The 24,024-nt window shown below is 43.2% G+C and overlaps 1 protein-coding gene across 1 annotated transcript; it reads left to right on the forward strand.

Annotated features, from left to right (window-relative positions):
- The first annotated feature begins 6,898 nt into the window (after positions 1 to 6,898).
- Positions 6,899 to 11,194, forward strand: AP5S1 (adaptor related protein complex 5 subunit sigma 1). Its single transcript, XM_006072925.4, has 3 exons — positions 6,899 to 7,202; positions 8,621 to 8,797; positions 10,103 to 11,194. The coding sequence occupies exons 2-3, from the start codon at positions 8,625 to 8,627 to the stop codon at positions 10,530 to 10,532; spliced, it is 603 nt and encodes a 200-aa protein (XP_006072987.1). The 5' UTR covers positions 6,899 to 7,202; positions 8,621 to 8,624; the 3' UTR covers positions 10,533 to 11,194.
- Positions 11,195 to 24,024: the final 12,830 nt, after the last annotated feature.

Genomic DNA, 24,024 nt, shown 5'->3' on the forward strand with positions numbered 1-24,024 from the left:
TCTGGGACATTCTTATCAAACATTAAAAAAATCTGCCTGGGGCTGACAGAATCCATGGAATTGCCCTCCCCTCATCCAGATGTAGGTGATGGCTCAACTGGTCTGGCCTGAGGTCTCAGGGTTTGTAAAGATCATCAGTAAGCATTCCCAGCTGTCTTGGGGGTGGGTTTCCTCTGTCCCTGGAGGTGTGTAAGCAGAACCTAGGGGTTGGTCCTGATGTCTGGGAGAAGCAGTATAGCTTTCTAAGCCAGGCTGCCCATCAGTGTTTCAGGACCCTGCAGTGGCTTGGGTGAGTGGGGAATGGAGACTGCTGTCCAAATTGAGTATCAGTCATGATGTGCATTCTGGTGGTGGGCGTCAAGGGGGATGGGAAGGGGAAAACACAAGGCTGCCTGCCACTGTGGGGCAGGCCTCACCCAGAAGTAGGCAGAGAGCAATGGAGAATGAGAGTGTGGGGAAGGGACTTCAGGCAAACCCCCCAACTCAGACAGCCACTGAGAAGGGTGGAGCTGGGGATCAGGGTAATGGGCATCTCTGCCCACAGCCAGAGTAGGGGAAAGGGAAATGATGGGAAAGTGTAGCCCCTGGTCGCTCCTAGGCAGGTGAGTGAGGCCTCAAATCCAGCCAACTGCTTCCTTCAAGTTCCTCTAATTTTTTTTTCTCTAATTTTTTTATAGTGCTTTATTTATTTCAGTTTTTTTATAATTGATTTACAATGTTGTGTTAGCTTCTGGTATACAGCAAAATGATCCAGTTACGTATATAATATATATATATATATACACATACATATTTATAAAGAATATACATATATTCTTTTTCATTCTATTCCATTGTGGTTTATTACAGGATACTGAATTGTAGTATTTTATTTCACTTTTCTTCTTCTGAAACTGCCTCCAGACCAGAAGGTTCCACCTGCTTTCCAGTACTGACCAAGGCCTTTCTGACACCTTCTCCTATCCTGCTTCTGCATTAATGTTTGTCAGCATTTACTGAGTGCTGACTATGTGTCAGGCTCTACTCTTTCCACTTCACATGTTGCCTCACTTAACTCATTTGAGTTAGGCTGTACCTAATAGACTGCTTAATAGATCATAGCCTTGTTGTGGTAAATAAGTAAGTAAGTGTTAGTCGCTCATTTGTGCCCGACTCTTTGCGACCCCATGATCTGCAGCTCACCAGGCTTCTGTGTCCATGAGATTTTCCAGGCAAGGATACTGGAGTGGGTTGCCATTTCCTTCTCCAGGGGATCTTCCCAACCCAGGGATTGAACCCAGGTCTCCTGTATTGCAGGCAGATTCTTTACTGACTGAGCTACAAGGGAAGCCCTGTTGTGGTAAAGGGATTTGCATAACTCAATGAAGCTACAGGCCATGCCAGGCAGGACAACCCAAGATGGATGAGTTCCAGAGAAGAGTTCTGACAAAATGTGGTTCACTGGAAGAGGAAATGGCAACCCACTCTAGTATTCTTACTGCGAGAATCCCATAAACAATATGAAAAGACAAAAAGATATGATACTGGAAGATGAGCCCCCTAGATTGGAAGGTGTCCAATATGCTACTGGAGAAAAGCAGATGGCAATTACTAATAGCTTCAGAAAGAAAGGTGGCTGGGCCAAAGGGGAAATGACGCTTAGTTGTGGATATGCCTGGTGATGAAAGGAAAGTCTGATGCTCTAAACGACAGTATTGCATAGGAACCTGGAATGTTAGATCCATGAATCAAGGTAAATTGGAGGTGGTCAAGCAGGAGATGGCAAGATTGAACATTGACATCTTAGTGAACTATAAGTAAAATGGATGAGAACAGGCATATTTAATTCAGATGATCATTATATCTACCACTGTGGGGAAGAATCCCTTAGAAGAAATGGAGTGGCCCTCATAGTCAACAAAAGAGTACAAAATGCAGTATTTGGGTGCAGTCTCAAAAATGACAGAATGGTATGTTTGTTTCCAAAGCAAATCATTCAACTTCACAGTAATCCAAGTCTTTGCCCCAACCACTAATGCTGAAGAAGCTGATGTTGAACAGTTCTATGAAGACCTACAATACCCTCTAGAACTAACACCAAAAAAAAAGATGTCCTTTTCATCATAGGAGATTGGAATACAAAAGTAGGAAGTCAAGAGATACCTGGAATAATAGGCAAGTTTGGCCTTGGAGTATAAAATGAAACAGAGCAAAGGCTAACAGAGTTTTGTCAAGAGAACACACTGGTCATTGCAAACACTCTCTTCCAACAACATAAGAGATGACTCTACACATGGACATCACCAGATGGTCAACACCAAAATCAGACTGATTATGTTCTTCGCAGCTGAAGATGAAGAAGCTCTATACAGTCAGCAAAAACAAGACCTGGAGCTGACTGTTACTCAGATCATAAGCTCCATATTGCAAAATTCAGGCTTAAACTGAAGAAAGTAGGGAAAACTACTAGGCCATTCAAGTATGACCTAAATCTAATTCCTTATGATTATACAGTGGAGGGGATGAACAGATTCAAGGGATTAGACCCATTAGAGAGAGTGCTTGAAGAACTATGGACAGGAAGTTCTTAACATTGTACAGGAGTCAGTGACCAAAAACACCCAAAAGGCAAAGGAATACTAGAAGGCAAAATGGTTGTCTGAGGAGGATTTACAAATAGCAGAGGAAAGAAGAGAAGTGAAAGGCAAGGGAGAAAGGGAAAGATATACCAAACTGAATGTAAAATTTCAGAGAATAGAAAAGGAGAGATAAGAAGGCCTTCTTAAATGAACAATACAAAGAAATAGAGGGAAATAATAGAATGGGAAAGACTAGAGCTCTCTTCAAGAAAATTGGAGATATTAGGGAAACATTTCATGCAAGGATGGGCATGATAAAGGATGGAAATGGTAAGGAAGGACCTAACAGAAGCAGAAGAGATTAAGAAGAGGCAGCAAGAATATACAGAACCATACAGAATGAATATACAGAAGAATATACAGAATATAAGACCAAAAAGGTCTTAATGACCTGGATAACCACAGTGGTATGGTCACTCACCTAGAGCCAGACATCCTGGAGTGTGAAGTCAAGTGGGCCTTAGGAAGCATTCAGTTCAGTTCAGTTCAGTTCAGCCGCTCAGTCGTGTCTGACTCTTTATGACCCCATGGACTGCAGCACGCCAGACTTCCCTGTCCACCAGCAACTCCTGGAACTTGCTCAAACTCATGTCCATTGAGTTGGTGATGCCATCTAACCATTTCATCCTCTGTCATCCCCTTCTCCTGCCTTCAATCTTTCCCAGCATCAGGGTCTTTTCCAGTGAGTCAGTTCTTCACATCAGGTGGCCAAAGTATTGGAGTTTCAGCTTCAACATCAGTCCTTCCAATGAATGAATATTTAGGACTGATTTCCTCTAGGATTGACTGGTAGAAAGCATTAAACAAACAAAGCTAGTAGAGGTGACAGAATTTCAGCTGAGCTATTTCAAATCTTAAAAGATGATGCTGTTAAAGTGCTGCACTCAGTATACCTGCAAATTTGGAAAACCCAGCAGTGGCCATAAGACTGGAAAAAGTTTTCATTCCAATCCCAAAGAAGGACAATGGCAAAGAATGATCAAACTGCTGTACAACTGTGTGCATTTCACAAGCTAGCAAGGTTATACTCAACATCCTTCAAGCTAGGTTTCAGCAGTATGTGAACTGAGAACTTCCAGATGTACAGGCTGGGTTTAGAAAAGGCAGGGGAACCAGAGATAAAATTGCCGGCATTCACTGGATCGTGCAGAAAGCAAAGGAATTCCAGAAAAATATCTACTTCTGCTTCATTCATTACGCTATCATCTTTGACTTTGTGGATCACAACAAACTGGAAAATTCTCAGAGAGATTAGAGTACCAGATCACCTCACCTGTCTCCTGAGAACCTGTATTCAGGTCAATAAGTAACAGAACTGGACATAGACAAATGGACTGGTTCAAAATTTGAAAAATATTATGACAAGGCAGTATATTGTCAGCTTGCTTATTTAATTTATATGCAGAGTACATCATATGAAATGCCAGGCTGGATGAATCATAAGCTGGAATCAAGATTGCCAGCAGAAATAGCAAAAACCTCAGGTATGCAGATGATATCACTCTAATGGTAGAAAGCAAAAAGGAACTAAAGAGCCTCTTGATGAAAGTGAAAAAGGAGAGTGAAAAGGCTGGCTTGAAATGCAACATTCAAAAAACTAAGATCATGGCATCCAGTCCCATAACTTCATGGCAAATAGGAAGGGAAAAAGTGGAAACAGTGACAGATTTTTATTTTCTTGGGCTCCAAAATCACTGCAGACAGTGACTGCAGCTATGAAATTAAAAGATGCTTACTCCTTGGAAGGAAAGGACAAACCTAGACAGCTATTAAAAAGCAGAGACATCACTTTGCCAACAAAGGTCCATATGTTCAAAGCTATGGTTCTTCCAGTAGTCATGTATGGATATAAGAGTTGGACCACAAAGAAAGCTGAGCGCTGAAGAAGTGGTGCTTTCGAACTATGGTGTTGGAGAAGACTCTTGAGAGTCACTTGGACTGCAAGATCAAACTAGTCAATCCTAAAGGAAATAAATCTGATGCTGAAGCTGAAGCTCCAATACTTTGGCTACGTGATGTGAAGAGCTGACTCATTGGAAAAAACCCTGATGCTGGGAAAGATTGAAGGCAGGAGGAGAAGGGGACGACAGAGGATGAGATGGTTAGATAGCATCACTGATTCAATAGACATGAATTTGAGCAACTCACAGAGATAGTGGAGGACAGTGTAGCCTGGAGTGTTAGTGTCCATGGGATGGCAAAGATTCATCCACAACTTAGCGACTGAACAACAGCAGCATCTAACAGAAACCCCATACAGCAGTTGAACAAAATAAATATATGTGCTCCTCATTCAGCAAGAAGTTTCTGCAGTCTTTGGGGACCCAGGCCCCTTCCTGCCTCACTGTCTCAGCACCTTGCTTTGACCTTGGGGGCACAAGTTGGCCTATGACACAAGTTACCAAAAGTTGAAAATGACATCTGAGCCTGCTATACTTACCTTGACACCACCTCCATCTGGGTCACCCCTGACCTCCAGAAGCTCAGGCCAGCTTCTCACTGCTGTCTCCTCCATGTACCTCACACTAGCCTGGGACCTGGAGTGGACTCACTGCCTGAGGAGTGGACTGAGGCCAGAATAGTGTGTTCCAGATGTCACTTGGCCCCCAGCAAACAGTGCCCTTGGTCAGCTCTTTGCTGTAATCAGCTGGCAGACATGAGTCCTGCCTGAGAGCGATAGGGACCAGGAACTGAGCCAACATCATCCCAGTCTATTGGCTGAGGCCCCACTATCTCTGGGATTGCCCCTCCACATACAAAAATATTTACATATTGTATCTGTGACCAGAATGCCCACATGCTCTGGCCAGCACCCAGGCTATCTCCTCTAGCTTCCCTTCCCTGCCTCTTTGCCTGAGTCCTATGGCCAGAGGAGCCCAGTCTGCACACCAGTTTCTCTGCCTGAGCTGCACTGCCCTTCTTTCTTCAGTCACCAAGGAGTGTGTTTGGGTTGCCTGCAGGTCGACCTTGTGTTTGGCCCTGGTGACTGAAACTGGGCATCACAGCCAGGGTGTATCCCATAGGAGACATCAGCACCTTAGGCAGACCCTCACAGTGGGTGTAAACAGGACAGCAGACCACTAATGGGCAGTCTAGAAGGAAGGCTTCCCCTAAGTTTTGGTCTGAGTACCTTTTGAAGGGCTAATAAAGGGGAGGAAAGGGCAGGCCAGGCCGAGGGAAATCACCAGTGTGGGGTTCTGAGGCACAGAGCACATCTGGGTAGGTTGCAGCAGTTGACCTGCCGATAGGTAAAATGATTATGTGTTGGGAGGTAGGGGGCTGGGGAGACCAGGGCAAGCCACGTGGCCCAGAGAAGTCTTGCAGGGCGCCAAACACTTCTAAGCCAAGACTCCAATAGGGAAGTACTTACACATACACATACACACGTGCACACACGCCTTTTAACATATATTTATTTGGCTTCACCAAGTCTTAGCTGTGGCACACAGGATCTTCCAATGCTTTGGCATGTCCACTCTTAGTTGGAGCACATGAGATCTAGTTTCCTAACCAGGGATGGAACCCAGCCCCCCGCATTAGGAGCACCGAGTCTAGGCCACTAGACCACCAGAGAAGTCCCCTATGTATACTTCTGATAGCCTCCCTCAAAGAGGGGGCAAGGAAGAAGCTTGTTAGAGGCAGGAGTGTGAAAGGAAAAATTAATCGGTCTACTAAACCCTATGGGGCTTCACTGGGGCCCAGTAAAATGACTGAACTGTCCGTGACAGCTGGAGACACGACTGGGACCACAGTTTTAATCAGTCCACTCCAAGTCAAGCCCTAGTCTTTCCCCCTCCCCTCCTCAAGCCCTAGTCTTAACCCATCGGAGGAACACACACACAGAAGCCCTGCTCCCTCAACTTCCTAAATATGCTTGTTTTCCCCCAAGCCTTCATTCTCTGGGCCAAAGCCCAGCAACCTGAATTTTAACAGGTGCCCTCAAGATTCCCTGGGGCTTTCCTGGTGGCTCAGACGGTAAAGAATCCGCCTGCTACGCGGGAGTCCTGGTTTCGATCCCTGGGTTGGCAAGATCCCCTGGAGGAGGGCATGACAACCCACTCCAGTATTCTTGCGTGGAGAATCCCCATGGACAGAGAAGTCTGGCAGGCTACAGTCCATGGGGTCGCAAAGAGTCGGACACGACTGAGTAAGCACACACACACCGCGGGTTCCCACGCAAGTGGGCCAGTTTGACATCCGCCCGCCCTGCCCCTTCAGACCCTGTCTCTTCCGGAAGCGCCACAAGCCGGATCGCTACGCCCCCTCGCGGCCGCCGGGGAAAATGGCCTGAGACTCGGCTGGTGCAGGACTACCAGTGGGAACCTCGCATACTCAGTGAGTGACCAGCATAGGCCGCACGGTGAACTCAGGGCTAAGGGTCTTTGTCAGACCGTGCAAGTCGCCCACACCCCGCCCTCGGAGCGCATTTCCGGAAATGAGACCTCACCCACCCTGAGACTGTCACGCTCGGACGCGCGCCCGCTACTGACGTGCGCAGGCGCCCCGGTGCCGCGCAGCCGCCATTTTGCCCCTTTACCGAGGGACTTGGCCCGTTATTAGAAGTTTGCAGGCACGAAAGGAAAGGTGAGTACCACGCCTTGAGGACAGCGGCCCGGGGTTGCGGTGCACACTCAATCCGCCCCACCCCACCCCACACAGTTGGTTAGCTGGGGGCAAGCAACTACAACCCCCCAGATGCACTGCGCCTCGGGGTTGCGCGAGACCCGTGGCGAAGGTTGATGACGTAATCTTCTCGTGGCTAGAGGGTCATGGGAGGTCAGCTCAGGTCTTCGGGCTCCGGTTTTAAAACGCCTTCTGGAACCTTCATTTTTAACTGGTTTAAACCGACGATCTATTTACCCTTAGTCACAGATCCCTGCTACCTTTCAATCCCGGGTGGTCACTTAGCCAGTCAGACATTATTATTATTTCTATTTCATGGTCTTTGTTTGGACTTGATCTCACGGAGAAGGCAATGGCAACCCACGCCAGTACTCTTGCCTGGAAAATCCCATGGACGGAGGAGCCTGGTGGGCTGCAGTCCATGGGGTCGCTAAGAGTTGGACACAACTGAGCGACTTCACTTTCACTTTTCACTTTCATGCACTGGAGAAGGAAATGGCAACCCACTCCAGTGTTCTTGCCTGGAGAATCCTAGGGACGGGGGAGCCTGGTGGGCTGCCGTCTATGGGCATAGTTGGACACGACTGAAGCGACTTAGCAGCAGCAGCAGGCTTACAAATTTCAAGACTGAAAGAAACTTTTTATAAAGAAGTCCTGTATACGTAATATTCTAATTCAGTTTGTTGCAGATATGATGCTCCTTCACCTGTGTATTTAGAAGTACTTAAAGTGTGTATTTTCTAAAAACAAGGATATTCCCCTACGTTCAAAACCAGGTAGTATTGATCAAGACGATTATTTAACCTGTAATGCATATTTAAATGCTTCCAGGTATCCTAATAATGCTGTAATTTGAAGCTACCTATTTCTCTGCCAGGGTTGTATTCCTCTGTCCTGTGTCTTTGGCCTTCTTCAGTCTGGAGCATCTCCCCAGTGTCCCTTTACTCTGATAACTTACAGTCTTCAAAATAAAAGAGAGAGAGAAAATGCTTTATAAAATTACATTTCAAATGAAACTTTAATTTTATAAAATTAAGATGAAATAAAATGAAAATAAAATTAATTTCATAAAATTAAAAAAAAATACTATGACCAATAAACCTCATGCCTACTACCAAAAAAAAAAAAAAAAATTCCTGGCCAGCAGTTTGTAGATTTGGCTTTGGGGTTGTCCAGGATATCTTAGCCACTAGACTCTGTTGTGGGCAGAGGTGCTGGCCAGAGCTGGGCATGTGTCTTGGGTGGCTAAGGAGGACCAGTGACCAGCCACACCGCCCTCCAGACGGAGCTAGGCCAGACATTTTCTGTGGTTGCCTCCCCTGCTGGGGTTATACACTCATTTCACTGAAGTGTCTGACTTCTCTGTATCATCATTCCAGAGCCATGGTCCATGCCTTCCTCATTCACACCCTGCGGGCTGCCAAGGCTGAGGAGGGCTTTTGCCGAGTGCTCTACTCCTGCTTCTTCGGCGCCGAGAATTCACCCAATGACCCCCAGCCACACAGTGCTGAGAGGGACAGACTTCTCCGAAAGGAGCAGATTTTGGCTGTGGCCAGGTAACCATACCATCCAGCCCTGGCCCAGGGCTTCCTAGTCAGTGATTATGATAGGTTTTCTGGGACGGCACAGAGAAACAGGAGGACTAAGGAGCAGAAAGTTTTTAGACTAGTGGTTTCAAAGTCTTCCCGGTTGTTCACAAGTATTACATGAAAAGGGGTTAAAGAAATAATGTTATTATCATGATTATTTATTATAGTTATTTAGCATTTACTATAACTTTTTTGTAGTTATTATTTAGCCTGTATGTAGTAAGCATTTTATGTTCTGAGTATTTCATGTATATGAACTCGTTTTATCTTTGAAACAGTATTTTGAGGTAGGTATATTATTCCTACCTTACAGATGAGTGTATAGTGAGTTAAAGGAATTTGAAGATTATGGATGAGCTATAGAGAGTCTAGAAAGTGAAAGAGCTGGGATTTGAGTGTAAACAGTACAGATTAAACATGCTTTGAACGCAGGACTTTTCAGGGCCCTTAGTGTGCCTTTAAGCTTTATGAATCCTTAAAGAGGCGAGAGAATGTAGTTTATGGGAATTGGCACCAAAGGCCTCCTGAAAGCCTAGGATCCAGAGAGTATACAGTTGGGAAACACTGTTCCAGATGGGGTAGCTGGCCTGGGACCTTTTCCTCCCAGACCCAGACTGAACCAACAGGTGCCGGAGTCTCCGGGCCGCTCTGCATTTTGGGTGGAGGTTAACACTCTGGGGCAACTGTGGGCCAGCCTCTTGTTACCTCTTTGTTTCTCTGGGCCTCCTCCCGCTTTATGTGGCACAGAAAACCAAACATGTCTTTAAGAGCAGCCTTTACATGGCCCAGGTTGAAAGGTGATTTCATGAGAGGTCGGAGAGTGATTTCAAAAGCCTGGATGTCCAAGTGGAAGGTTTTTCTTTTCTATTTGCAGAAGGCTTCAGGATGGGGTGAGGGTGGAGAGTTTACAGAAATCCTGGGTTGGATATAGCTTATACTCCACTTCTCATCTCTTGTTGAGATGTTGAGGAGGCCTCTGTGAATCAGTTAGGGGAGGGATCTTCTTCCCCTGATGCCCCTTCCCAGTCCAAGGAGCTGTGTTCAGTGCCTGCCTTCTCTTGGCTGCATAGAGTGAAATGGTTCAGAACCTGGAGGCTGGAGCCTAAATTCCTATCTGGGCTCATGCTTTCTGTAGTGTGGTCCTGGGCAGGGTCACTGCACTTAGTCTTTCCAGGTCTCAGTCTCTACATCTAGTTAGGGGGATAATGGCAGCTCCTAGCTCCAGGGGTGATCCTGAGGATGACAAGTCCATGACCCACCTATTTTCCATAGGCAGGTGGAGTCCATGTACCAGCTGCAGCAGCAGGCGTGTGGTCGGCATGCTGTGGACCTGCAGCCCCAGTCCTCAGATGACCCAGTTGCCCTTCATGAGGCCCCATGTGGGGCCTTCCGCCTGGCGCCAGGGGACCCTTTCCAGGAGCCTCGGACAGTGGTGTGGCTAGGCGTGCTCTCTATAGGCTTTGCCCTGGTGCTGGATACTCACGAGAACCTGCTGCTGGTGGAGAGCACACTTCGATTGCTGGCTCGCCTTCTCCTTGACCACCTCCGACTGCTGGTCCCAGGAGGTGCCAACCTCCTGCTGAGGGCTGACTGCATCGAGGGCATCCTCACCCGCTTCCTGCCCCATGGTCAGCTGCTCTTCCTCAATGACCAGTTTGTCCAGGGTCTAGAGAAGGAATTCAGCGCTGCCTGGTCCCACTGACCCACACTGGGATGGGAGTCCTCACAAGGTCAAGGAGATGGTGTTAAAGGGACATACAGGTAAAATTTGGCATCTGCCTCCTCCTTCCCAGCCTGCTCTCAGCTCTGGCATGCTGCCACACCCAGGACAAATGGATGGGACAAGCTGGCAGAAAAGGGGTCTGGGAAGAGGGTGGAGAGGCGGAATCACAGAACATCCTGTGCCTGGAGCTGCCTTGTGGCTTATTCAGACCTCCGCATTGGGCCAGCCCTGCTTGTCCTTGACCCCATTTTTCCCCATCCCTGCCAGCCAGCCCCCAGTCCACCAGTCCCTAGTGCTGGGGTAGTAAGGAAGAGCTACTTGGAACTCAGCCCACTTTCTTCTTCGAAACCCATAGTCATCGGAGTGCAAAAGGAGTCTCTTGAGACTTTCAGAGTTGGGGAGCTGGCCTCTGCCTTTGCACCTACTTAGGCACCATCATCAGGGATTTTGTTTGTCAGTGTCCAGCCCTACCACAGTTCACAGAGGTGTGAGTTGTTCAGCAGAGAGGTTCCATAACTCTTTTTGAGCCCAGCCCATGCCCACCAGCAGTCTGTGGGGTGAGAAGGTGGTGTCAGGTGGATGCTAGAGGTCTGATGATGTTGTTTTCATTTTGAATTAAAAGCACCGAGTGTGTGATTTCACCTTCTGTTTCTGTGAATTTCATTAATGCACGTCTGCTCCTCTACTACCCTGAGTTGGGTGTCTGAGCCTTCGTGGTCAAGTATGTCCTCAGGAGGCTTCTTGGGAGGTCTCCACTTCTTGTCCTTCTTATCACCTCTGTCTCCTTATATGCCTCGTTTGGATGGTAGCACTTGCTTCCTCTACTACAATGTGGTGAGTTGGTGTGGATCCCTGAGGAGGAGCGCCTGAGACAGGATTAGGTACAAGCAGTTTATGTTGGAGGTGATCACAGAAAGCCCTGGAAGGGGAGGCAGATTATGTGTTAAGAAGAGTAGTTAGGGGGCTTAGTGCATCAAGTGCTTCTGGGGCACAGTGCACAACAGTTGCCTCTGAATGACCTCACCTAAGGGTTGAAGGACTGTGGTTGTTTGCCTGGAATTCCCTTCCATTTGATTGTGAGATGCTCCCAGGGCAAATTCCCTGGTTCTTTCTATACCAACAAAAAGCCATTGGGCCTACCCTGTGGTCAGGCCCAAAAAGTTATGGGGCAGGCTACCCAGCTCCTGTAAGGGAGACTTTACTCAGCAGTTCCTAGTGACGGTTTAAAATGATTCAGTTGAGGTCTTCCTCGGTGGTCCAGTGTTTACGACTCCGTCCTCTTAAGGGTTCAATCCTTGGTCGGGGAACTAGATCCCGCATGCCACAGCTAAGACCCGGCACAGCCAAATAAATAATTTTTTTTAAAGAGTATGAACATTATCTCTCAACTTAATGAGCACCTATTACAAAATAAAATGATTCAATTGGGCAAAATCTCAGTTACATGTGTTTTCATGATCTACTTGTGACCTGTGAGGTATGGCTTTCTTACATGGGCATAACGGGCCCCACTAATGTAGTCAATCTGCAGGTGTGGGCCCAGTCTCATGTTTACCAAATGTCAGTTGCCCTTTGGCACCCAGGAAGGACCCACCAATATTCATTTAGGAGGCAGCACTTGTAGTTGGAGTTTTGCCCTTCCAAGTGCATCCAAGGCCATCAGCCATGCCATGCCTTCCACTACCACAGTCACTGTTGGGACAAGGCCATGTTCTCCACCCTAGGGTGCCACAAATTACGTTCTGACCTTGAAGCCCTAAAGGGATCCCAGTATGTATCTGTGGCAAGCTATGCCATTGGAAATGTCTCAGAGGCCCCCATTATGACACCCCTGCCCCTCTCCTCTAAGCTGGTGGTCCTGGTGGAGTGGCTGTATTCTTACAAAAACAGGCCCCTTCAACTTTGGTTTAGGGCTCAAGCTTGGCTGCCTGAAACTTTTCTGCCTATTTTTCAAACTGAACTTGAGGATGAGTTGTGGTTTAGTTGCTAAGTCATGTCTGACTCTTTGTCATCCATGGTCTGCAGCATGCCAGGCTTCTCTGTCCTCCACTGTCTCCTGGAGTTTGCTCAAACTCATCTCCATTGTGTTGATGATGCTATCTAACCATCTTACCCTCTGTCGCCCCTTCTCCTGCCCTAAGTCTTTACCAGCATCTGTTCCCATGAGTCAGCTCTTCACATCACATAGCCAAAATATTGGAGCTTCAGCATCAGTCCTTCCAATGAACATCCAGGGTTGATTTCTTTAGGACTGACTGGTTTGATATCCTTGCTGTCCAAGGGACTCTCAAGAGTCTTCTCCAGCACCACAGTTTGAAAGCATCAATTTTTCAGTGCTCATCCTTCTTTATGGTCCAACTCACATCTGTACATGACTACTGGAAGAACCATAGCTTTGAACATACGGACCTTTGTTGGCAAAGTGATGTCTCTGCTTTTTAATAGCTGTCTAGGTTTGTCATAGCTTTCCTTCCAAGGAGTGAGCATGTTGAGTTTTAAGCCAGCTTTTACACTCTCCTCTTTCACCTTCATCAAGAGGCTCTTTAGTTCTTTTCTGCTTTGTGCCATTAGGGTGCTATCATCTGCATATCTGAGGTTGTTTATATTTCTGCTGGCAATCTTGATTCCAGCTTATGATTCATCCAGGCTGGCATTTCACATAATGTACTCTGCATATAAGTTAAATAAGCAAGGTGACAGAGTACAGCCTTAACTTATTCTTTTCCCAATTTTGAACCAGTCCTTTATTCTATGTCGGGTTCTAACTGTTGCTTCTTGACCTGCATACAGGTTTCTCAGGAGGCAGGTAAGGTGGTCTGGTATTCTTATCTTTAAGAATTTTTTACAGTTTATTGTGATCCACACAGTCAAAGGCTTTAGTCATAGTCAATGAAGCAGAAGTAGATGTTTTTCTAGAACTCTCTTGCTTTTTCTGTGATCCAGCAGATGTTGGCAATTTGATCTCTGGTTCCTTTGCCTTTTCTAAATCCATCTTGTACATCTGTAAGTTCTAGGTTCATGTACTGTTGAAGCCTAGCTTGAAGGATTTTGAGCATTACCTTGCTAGCATGTGAAATGAGTGCAGTTGTACAGTAGTTTGAATATTCTTTGCCACTCCTCTTCTTTGGGATTGTAATGAAAACCTATTCCAGTCCTATGGCCGTTGCTGAGTTTTCCAAGTTTGCTGGCATATTGAGTACAGAACTTTAACAGCATCATTTTTTTTTTTTTTTAGGATTTGAAATAGCTCAGCTGGAATTTCATCATCTCCACTAGCTTTGTTCATAGTAATGCTTCCTAAGGCCCACTTGACTTCACACTCTAGGATGTCTGGCTCTTAAGTGAGTGACTACACCCTGAGGATGAGAGTGAGACGCTCTTCTCCGAGAAGCTCTGGGAAGTTGGGATTAGGTGAGGCTCGTGGTGTTGGTTCCCATCAGGTAGAGGAAACTAATATACAGAGAATGACAGAGGTGAGACACATCTGTAAGGTCACTGAGTCCTTGGTTTCTGTTCAAGATGTCCAGTTAGTACTTGGGTTTTCTTAATCATGCAAGTTTGTCCAGTGCACTTGCTGTATATTTCCACTTTTGCCCCAGGACTTCTGAGCTGGCTTTCCACCACAACTTATGCTTACTTCACTTTCATTGAGCCTGCCATGGACCTGACACTCTGCTAGGTGCTATGCAAGGTGTTGATTGGGATTGCATTGAATAGATGTGGATGAAGCTGGGAAGAACTGAGATCTTGACGGCATTGAGTCTTTTATCTGTGAATAGGGACTATCTTGCTACTTATTTACTTCTTAGATTCTTTTTAAAAATTACTTATTATTTGACTGTCAGATCTTTGTTGTGGGACACAGGATCTTCATTTCATCATGAGGGATCTTTCTTTTCGGTGCATGGACTCCAGCTGTGATGTGTAGGCTCTCTAGTTGTGTTGAATGGGCTCAGTAATTGCAGTGTATGGGTTTAGTTGCTCTCTGACATGTGGGATCTTAGTTCCCTGGTCAGGGATTGAACCCACATCCCCTGCATTGCAACTGGACTACCAGGGAAGTCCCAGTTCTTGGATTCTGTCATCATAGTTTTCTTCAAGGAGATCTTGTACATATTTTGTTAGACTTTACTTAAGTATTTCATTTTGGGGCGTTAATGTAAATGGTAATTATTCATTTTTTAATATTATTGAAGACCCTATTACCTGAGAAGCTGCGGGAAGTTGGGGTATTAGATGAGGCTTGTGGTGTTGGTTCCCATCAGGTTGATTTACAGTGCTGCATTAGTTTCTGGTGTACAGCAAAGTGGTTCAGTCAGTTATACATACCTGTTGGTAGATATTTAGGTTGCTTCCATGTCTTGGCAATTGTAAATAGTGCTGCTATGAACATAGGGGTACATGTTTCTTTTCAAACTAAGTTTTCTCTGGATATACACCCAGGAGTGGGATTGCTGGATCATATGGTAACGCTGTTTTTAGTGTTTAGAGGAACTTCCATACTGTTTTCCATTTGTGTGTGCTCAGTTGCTCAGTTGTGTACGACTCTTTGTGACCCCACAGACTGTAGCCTGTAAGGCTCCTCTAGCCATGGTTACAACTTTGCTGTGATTGTTTATTAGTTCCAAGAGTTTTTTGGTTGATTCTTAAACAGATTTTTGTCATAGACAATCACATCAAATGCTAACAAATACAGTTTTATTTCTTCCTTCCCAGTTTACTTTGGGCTCCCCCGGTGGCTCGGTCGGTAAAAAATCCCCTGCAAGCAGGAGACACAGGAGACGCAGGTTCAGTCGCTGTGTTAGGAAGATCTGCTGGAGGAGGGCATGGCAACCCACTCTAGTACTCTTGCCAGGAAAATTCCATAGTCCATAAGGTCGCAAAGAGTTGGACATGACGGAAGCGACTGAGCACACACCATTTACTTACCTTTTATTTCCTTTTCTTATCTTATTGCATTCCTTACCTTGTTACTGATCTCAGTGGGAAAGCTGGTTTCTCACCATTAGGTATGATGTTTCTTGTAGGTTTTTGTAGACGTTCTTTATCAGATTGAGGAAGTTCCCCTCTGTTTCTAGTTTGGTGAGAGTTTTTTATCATGAATGGATGTTGAATTTTGTAAAATATTTTTCCCTTGTCTATTGGTATGATCATGTGATTTTTCAGTCTGTTGATGTGATGCCATTAATTAATTTTCAAATGTTGAGCCAGCCTTGCATACCTGGGATAAATCCCACGTGATCATGCTGTATAATTCTTTATACATTGTTGGATTCTATTTACTAATATTTTGTTGAGGCGTTTTGCGTCTATGTTCATGAGTGATATTGGTCTGCAGTTTTCTTGTCTGCTTTTGTCAGGTTGTGGTATTATGGTAATGCTGGTTTCATAGAATGAATTAGGAAGTGTTTCCTCTGCTTCTCCATCTTTGGAGCAGATGTTAACAAATTGGAGTGTTTTCTTTCCTAAACGTTTGGCAGACTACTTACCTAGTGGACCCATTTTGGCCAGCCTTGAATTTAAAAAAAATTTTTTTTTTTTTTTAAATTAAATTCTGTGGGATTTGCTTGGTGGTTTAGTGGCTAAGACTCTGCACTCCCAATGCAGGGGGCCTGGTTCAATCCCTGGTCAGGGAACTAGATCCCACATGCCTCAACTAAAAAAGAAAATCCTGCATGCTGTAACCAAGACCTGGTGCAGCCAAATAAATAAATACTAAAAAAATTAAATTTTGCTTTCTAACTAAGTAACATGGTTTAGAAATCAAAATGATAAAAACATTTTTACTGAAAAACTTGGTCCTGCCTCCTCATCTACCTTGTTTCACTCTCTGCTTTGTTGGATAATAGCCTTCTAGGTTTCCTGCATATGTTTCTGTTTCTCTTTATACAAATATAAGCAAATGTGTACATTATGTACATATGTACAAATATGTGTTTTTTTATTTAATACTTCCTGCACTGTTTTCTTACACAGTCGGTTGCCTGCTGTATATAGGATTCTATACTTGTTTGTTTCCCTTAACAGTATATCCTGGTGATGTTTTTAGAGTAGTACATAACATTCTTATTCTTATCCATTGTGTGGATCCCCTTGAGAAGGGCATGGCAAACCACTCCAGTATTGTTGCCTGGAGAATCCCCATGGAGCCTGGTGGGCTACAGTACGTGGGTTCACAAAGAGCCAGACATGACTGAGCGAATAACACACACATTGTGTGGATATATTGTAGTTCATTTATTTAACAAGCTAAAAATTACTGTGAAATAGTTCAGGTTTAAAAAAAAGTGCAGAGGGGGACTTCCCAGGTAGTCCAGTTGTTAAGACTGTGCTTCTGTTGTAGGGGGTGTGCGTTCGATCCCTGGTTGGAGAATTAGGATCCCACATGCTGCACAGCACAGCCAAAAAAAAAAATTGGTATTAGTTTTTAAGTTATGAATTTTCCTCTCACTGATGCTTCCCTCTCACAAATGTCAGAACATGTGGTGTTTTCACTGTTGAATATTTTCTAGAAAATCTACATCTTTAAAAAAGTTTTTTTGTTTTCCTTCCTCTGATTCCCTATTTCTGTATGACTTCTTAAGAATGCTATTCCTGAATTCTTGTATGTTCAAAAGCAATTTTTTTGGAGCCTTTATACTTGTTCTTTTTGCCTGAGTGCCTCAAGGATTCTTTGTTTTCTAGTATTTTTTTTCCTTTTTACTGTATTTGTAATATTTTTTTAAAATTTCAAATTGTATTTTATTTTTAATTGGAGGATAATTACTTTACAATATTGGGATGGTTTCTAGTATACATCAGCATGAATCAGGGAACCCAAAGCCTCTGCTCTGTGACAACCTAGAGGGGTGGGATGGGGAGGGAAGTTCAAGAGGGAGAGGACATATGTTTATCTATAGAATATGTCTTTTAATATAAACATTGTTGTGATTTTTTTCAAATGTAGATTGAGATCCTTTATTATTTCAGAAACATTTTCCTAAATTATATTTTTAAATGGCTACTGTATTTCATTTTTTTTTTTCCTTTCAGGCATTCCAGTTAGGCACTACTTGGTTCTCCTTTGCCTGTCATGCATAACTATCTTTTTTCTCCATAATCCTGTTAACATGCCAGATCCCAGAAAGCACAAAAAAGAAAGTGTACTTCCTGAAGATGAATCTCATATTTCAGTGAGGCAGAAGCTATATCACAATGGCCTCAATGGACTCAGTTTAGCTTAACCTAGGAGAGAGCCTGCAGACTATGAAGTTCATGAGGCTCACGCACGTGACTCAGATCTCTGCCTTCTGGGTGGTTCCAGGTCTTCCACCCCTGTGGAACTGGTCTGTCCCTTAGTATTCCAATACCAATTGCTTGACGTACTCCTTTCCCAGTTTTGAACCAGTCCATTGTTCCATATCTTGTTATAACTGCTGCTTCTTGACCTGCATACAGGTATCTTAGGAGGCAAGTAGGGTGGTCTGGTATTCCCATCTCTTAAGAATTTTCCACAGTTTGTTATGATCCACACAATCAAAGGCTTTAGCATAGTCAGTGGAGCAGAAGTAGATGTTTTTCTGGAATTCTCTTCCTTTTTCTGTGATCCAGTGGATGTTGGCAGTTTGATCGCTGGTTTCTCTGCCTTTTCTAAATCCAGCTTGAACATCTGGAAGTTCTCGATTCATGTACTTTTGAAGCCTCACTTGGAAAATTTTGAGCATTACTTTGCCAGCATATGAAATGAGTGCAGTTGTGCGGTAGTGTGAACATTCTTTGGCATCTTCTTTCTTTGGGATTGGAATGAAAACTGACCTTTTCCAGTCCTGTGGCCACTGCTGAGTTTTCCACATTTGCTGGCATATTGAGTGCAGCACTTTTAACAGCATCATCTTTTAGGATTTGAAATAGCTCAGCTGGAATTCCATCACCTCCACTAGCTTTGTTCGTAGTGATGTTTTCTAAGGCCCACTTGACTTCGCATTCCAGGATGTCTGGCTCTAGGTGAGTGATCACACCATTGTGGTTATCTGGGTTATTAAGATCTTTTTTTGTGCAGTTCTTCTGTGTATTCTTGCCACCTCTTCTTAATATCTTCTGCTTCTGTTAGATCTATACTGTTTCTGTCCTTTATTGTGCCCATCTTTGCATGAGATTTTCCCTTGGTATCTCTCATTCTCTTGAAGAGATCTCTAGTCTTTCCCATTCTATTGTTTTCCTCTATTTCTTTGCATGTTCACTAAGGACTTCCCTGGTAGCTCAGGTAGTAAAGAATCTGTGTGCAATGCAGGAGACCTGGGTTTGATCCCTGGGTCAGGAAGATCCCCTGGAGAAGGGACTGGCAATCCACTCCAGTATTCTTAATCTGGAGAATCCCATGGACAGAGGAGCCTGGAAGGCTACAGTCCATGGGGTCGCAAAGAGTTGGACAGACTGAGCGACTAACACTTTCACTTTTCACTTTCACTTAGGAAGGCTTTCTTATCTCTCCTTGCTATTCTTTGGAACTGTGCCTTCAGATGGTTATATCTTTCCTTTTCTCCTTTGCCTTTCACTTCTCTTCTTTTCTCAAGTATTTGTAAGGCCTCCTCAGACAACCATTTTGCCTTTTTGCATTTCTTTTTCTTGGGGATGGTTTTGATCATTCCTTGGGGAAAGGAGTACATCAAGGTTGTATATTGTCACCTCGTTTATTTAGCTTATATGCAGAATACATCATGAGCAATGCTGGCCTGGATGAAGCAGAAGCTGGAATCAAGATTGCTGGGAGAAATATCAATCACCTCAGATACACAGATGACAGACACCACCCTTATGGCAGAAAACAAAGAGGAACTAAAGAGCCTCTTGATGAAGGTGAAAGAGGGGTGTGAAAAAGTTGGCTTAAAACTCAATATTCAAAAAATTAAGATCATGGCATCCAGTCTAATCATTTCATGGCAAATAGATGGGGAAACAATGGAAACAGTGACAGACTTTATTTTCTTGGGCTCCAAAATCACTGCAGATGGTGACTGCAGCCAGGAAATTAAAAGATGCTTGCTCCTTGGAAGAAAAGCTATGACAAACCTAGAGAGCCTATTAAAAAGTAGAGACATTACTTTGCCGGCAAAGGTCCATCTAGTCAAAAACTACTGGTTTTTCCATTAGTCATATATGGATATGAGAGTTGGACTCATAAAGAAGGCTGAGCACTGAAGAATTGATGCTTTTGAGCTGTTGTGTTGGAGAAGACCCTTGAGTGTCTATTCGACAGCAAGCAGATCAAACCAGTCAATCCTAAAGGAAATCAACCCTGAATATTCATTGGAAAGACTGATGCTGAAGCTGAAGCTCCAATACTTTGGCCACCTGATGCAAAGAGCCAACTCACTAGAAAAGACCTTGATGCTGGGAAAGATTGAAGGTAGGAGTTAGGGAAGACAGAGGATGAGATGGTTGCATGGCGTCGCCAACTCAATGGATATGAGTTTGAGCAAACTCCATGAGATGGTGAAGGACAGGGAAGCCTGGCGTGCTGCAGTCCATGGGGTCGCAAAGAGTTGGACATGATTGAGTGACTGAACAACAGTAACAATTGCTTGAGCCTTCATCCTGCCTGAAGTGGGACACTCAGTATTGCCCTGGCACATCATATGTGTCTCATGAGCGTCACTTGTCCTTGTCCTCATCTTCTGCGACATTGTCCATCTTACTTGGGTCTCAGTGCATGTGACTTCTCCCTCTCCCTGCCCTGATGTATTTGCTTAGGTGCAGAATACATGCTTTTTGCCTTGATACCACCAAAGAATCAGGTTTTTGAGCACAACAGACTTTTTCTAAACTTTGGGGGATAGTGGATGGTTATCTTATAGAATGACAAAGCAAAAAACTTAAGATTTAGTGTTAGACACTCATGTTTCCTGGTTCTCTTGACCATAACCCGTAAGGGGGTCTTATCACTCCTAGTTAGCCCTTGTCCTTGGCCTCCCATCAACTTTCAGGCTGCTCCCTTCTGCTTTATTATTATTATTATATTTACTGAAAACTTTTTTCATTTTTTTATTATAAAATATACATAACATAAAATTGAACATTTTAACCATTTAAAAAAAATTTATATTTCTTTAAAATTGTGAAAGTATAATAACATATTTACAGGAGACTTGGAAAATACAGAACAAGGTTCCACTGTATATTACAGTTGTTTTATTTAAGTAGATAAATTAAGATTTTTAGTTAGAGTTTCAATATCAAACTTTCAAAAATTAATACAGTGAATATACAGAGAAGTAGAAGGGTATAGTAGACCTGAAATGCACTGTGAACCAATACAACATAATGAAGATTTATACAATCTTCATGCAACAGGAGGAAACAAATTCTATTTAAGTTCCCATAGATTGTAAACTAGGAGATACTGGAAAATATCCAGGTATATAAAACAAAGTGTAAAATTTTCATGGTCTAAAGGTATTAAAATCATATAGAATCAAAAAGAAATACAGAATCCATTCTCTTATCACTGTGGAATTATGTTAGAAGTCAATATCAAAATATTTGAAAATAACACATATTTTTAAGTGAAATGTGACATTTACCAAGAGAGATTCTTCAACTTAGCCATTGAAAGTCTCAATAACGTTAGACTGAAAAAAACACAGAGGATGACTGCAGAGAGGAAAGCATTTAAATGAGAAATTACTATCAAAATGAGAAATTAATGCTAAGAATACAAAAAAAATCCCATGTATTTGGGAATGTCCACTTTTAAATGATGGGTATATCTAAGAAGCCATAACAAGGAAAATTAGAGAATATTTGCAATAGAAAAGAAAAGAGAATTTATGAAATTGAAAATGAAAAGAGAATTTATCAGAATTTGTTGCATGCAGCTAAAGCTGCTCAATGCAGTTAAATATAGTGTGGAGTCTTGAATAAGTTATGCAAATAAATGATGGGCACTAGCATAAAATTTTATGAAATTTGAACAAAATCTATAGTTAATAATACTATATCACTTATTAATTTCCTGTTTGTTTTTTTTTTTTACAGCATAGTATTTCTAATCCAATTCTCAGAATTGGATTAGAGGTTTCAAGCCTGATTCAATTTTTTTCTTTAAATCACTAAGATCATAAATTTTCTAGAATTTTAGCAGTAATACTAGATGCCAAAATACTAGGAACTATATCAAAGTTTTGAGTGAATATAAATTAAAAATCTAGCATTCTATTCATACCTAGTCAAGTGGGATCAAAATGTCATAATTTTTTTAGGCAAAAATTCATAAATTTTCAAAAATATATATATTAGAAAGTGAAGGTCGCTCAGTCATGTCCGACTCTTTGTGACCCATAGTCCATGGAATTCTCCAGGCCAGAATACTGGAGTGGGTAGCCTTTCCCTTCTCCAGGGCGGGTCTTCCCAATCCAGGGATCAAACCCAGGTCTCCCACATTGCAGGCGGATTCTTTACCAGCTGAGCCACAAGTGAAGCCTAAGAATACTGGAGTGGGTAGCCTATTTCTTCTCCAGTGGATCTTCCTGACCCAGAAATCGAACCAGGGTCTCCTGCATTGCAGGCAGATTCTTTACCAACTGAGCTATAAGGGAAGCCCCATACTCTTATACATGCTATACATATGTATACAAAAGCTTTTTTACTATGCTTGATAAAGGCTTGAGAAAGAATAACAACAACAAAAAAGAGACGGAGAAATTGGAAAACAAACTGAATGAAATAGGAACACTGAATATGAAATAGAAAAAGTGAAAGAAATGAGATAAAAGCAAAAAAATCATCATAGAGTCCAGTTTTTAAACATGGATGCTCCTTAGAAACACATATGGAGCTTTGGAGAAAAATAGCGATACCTGGGCATTTGTATTTTTCAAAAAATTACAAGATAATTCTGTATGCATCTGGATTTTAAAAAGCAATTACAAGGTTTTCTATTAAATGGTAGTTTTAGTGATAGATAATTCTCCTATTTTCTGTTGACTAATCATGATATTGTGTGCTTAATCACTCAGTCGTCTGATTCTTTGCGACCCCATGGACTGTATGTAGCCCGCCAGACTCCTCTGTCCATGGGGATTCTCCAGGCAAGATACTGGAGTGAGTTGCTATGCCCTCCTCCAGGGGATCTCTCAACCCAGGGATCAGACCCAGGTCTCCTGTGTTGCAGGTGGATTCTTTACTGTCTGAGCCACCAGGGAATCCCATCATGATATTAAGCAAATAATAGGTACATAATAAAAATAGTAATTGACAGTTTTCACAGTCAATACCCAAAGAAGAAATAAAAGAATTACATTGCAAGCCATAATGGAAACATGATTAATCTAACAATATAAAATAATTACATACGATTTGAGGGGTTAGGTTGAGTGATGTGGTAAGTGGAAGTGCATACACACACATGCTCTCATCTGCCCTGCTGCTGCTGCTGCTAAGTTGCTTTAGTCGTGTATGACTCTGTGCGACCCCAGAGATGGCAGCCCACCAGGCTCCCCAGTCCCTGGGATTCTCCAGGCAAGAACACTGGAGTGGGTTGCCATTTCCTTCTCCAGTGCATGAAAGTGAAAAGTCAAAGTGAAATTGCCCAGTCATGTCTGATTCTTCGCCACCCCATGGACTGCAGCCTACCAGACTCCTCCGTCCATGGGATTTGCCAGGCAAGAGTACTGGAGTGGGTTGCCATTGCCTTCTCTGCATCTGCCCAGCTAGTCTACTCTATTGGATGGTGCATTTAATCCATTTACAGTTAAGGTAATTATCGATATGTATGATCCTGTTACAATTTTCATAATGTTTTGGGTTTATTTTGTGTAGGTCTTCGCCTTCTCTTGTATTTCCTGCCTAGAGAAGTTCCTTTAGCATTTATTGCAAAGCTGGTTTGGTGGTTCTGAATTCTGTTAACTTTTGCTTGTCTGGAAAGTTTTTGATTTCTCCATCAAATCTGGAGGGTGTTGCTGGTAGATTATTCCTGGTTGTAGGTTCTTCCCTTTCATCACCTTAAATATATTGTGCCATTTCTTTCTGGCTTGTAGAGTTTCTGTTGAGAAATCAGCTGATAACCTTATGGGAGTTTCCTCCTATGTTATTTGTTGTTTTTCCTTTGTTGCTTTTAATAGTTTGTTTGTCTTTAATTTTTATCATTTTGATTACTATGTATCTTGGTGTGTTCCTCTTGGGTTTATCCTTCCTGGGACTCTCTGTGCTTCCTGGACTTGGTTGACTATTTCCTTTCCCATATTTTCCTTACCCTTTCAGCTATTATCTCTTCAAATATTTTCCGGAGTCCTTTCTCTCTTCTCCTTCTGGGACCCCTATAATGAGAATGTTGGTGCATTTCCTCTTGTCCCTCTTGTCTTTTAGGCTGTCTTCATTTTTTTTCATTCTTTTTTTCTGTATTCTGTTCTGCAGCAGTGATTTCCACCATTCTGTTCTCCAGGTCATTTATCCGTTCTTCTGCATCAGTTATTCTGCCATTGATTCCTTCTAGTGT

Source organism: Bubalus bubalis, chromosome 14 (assembly GCF_019923935.1).
Source record: "Bubalus bubalis isolate 160015118507 breed Murrah chromosome 14, NDDB_SH_1, whole genome shotgun sequence".
NCBI classification, from domain to species: domain Eukaryota; kingdom Metazoa; phylum Chordata; class Mammalia; order Artiodactyla; family Bovidae; genus Bubalus; species Bubalus bubalis.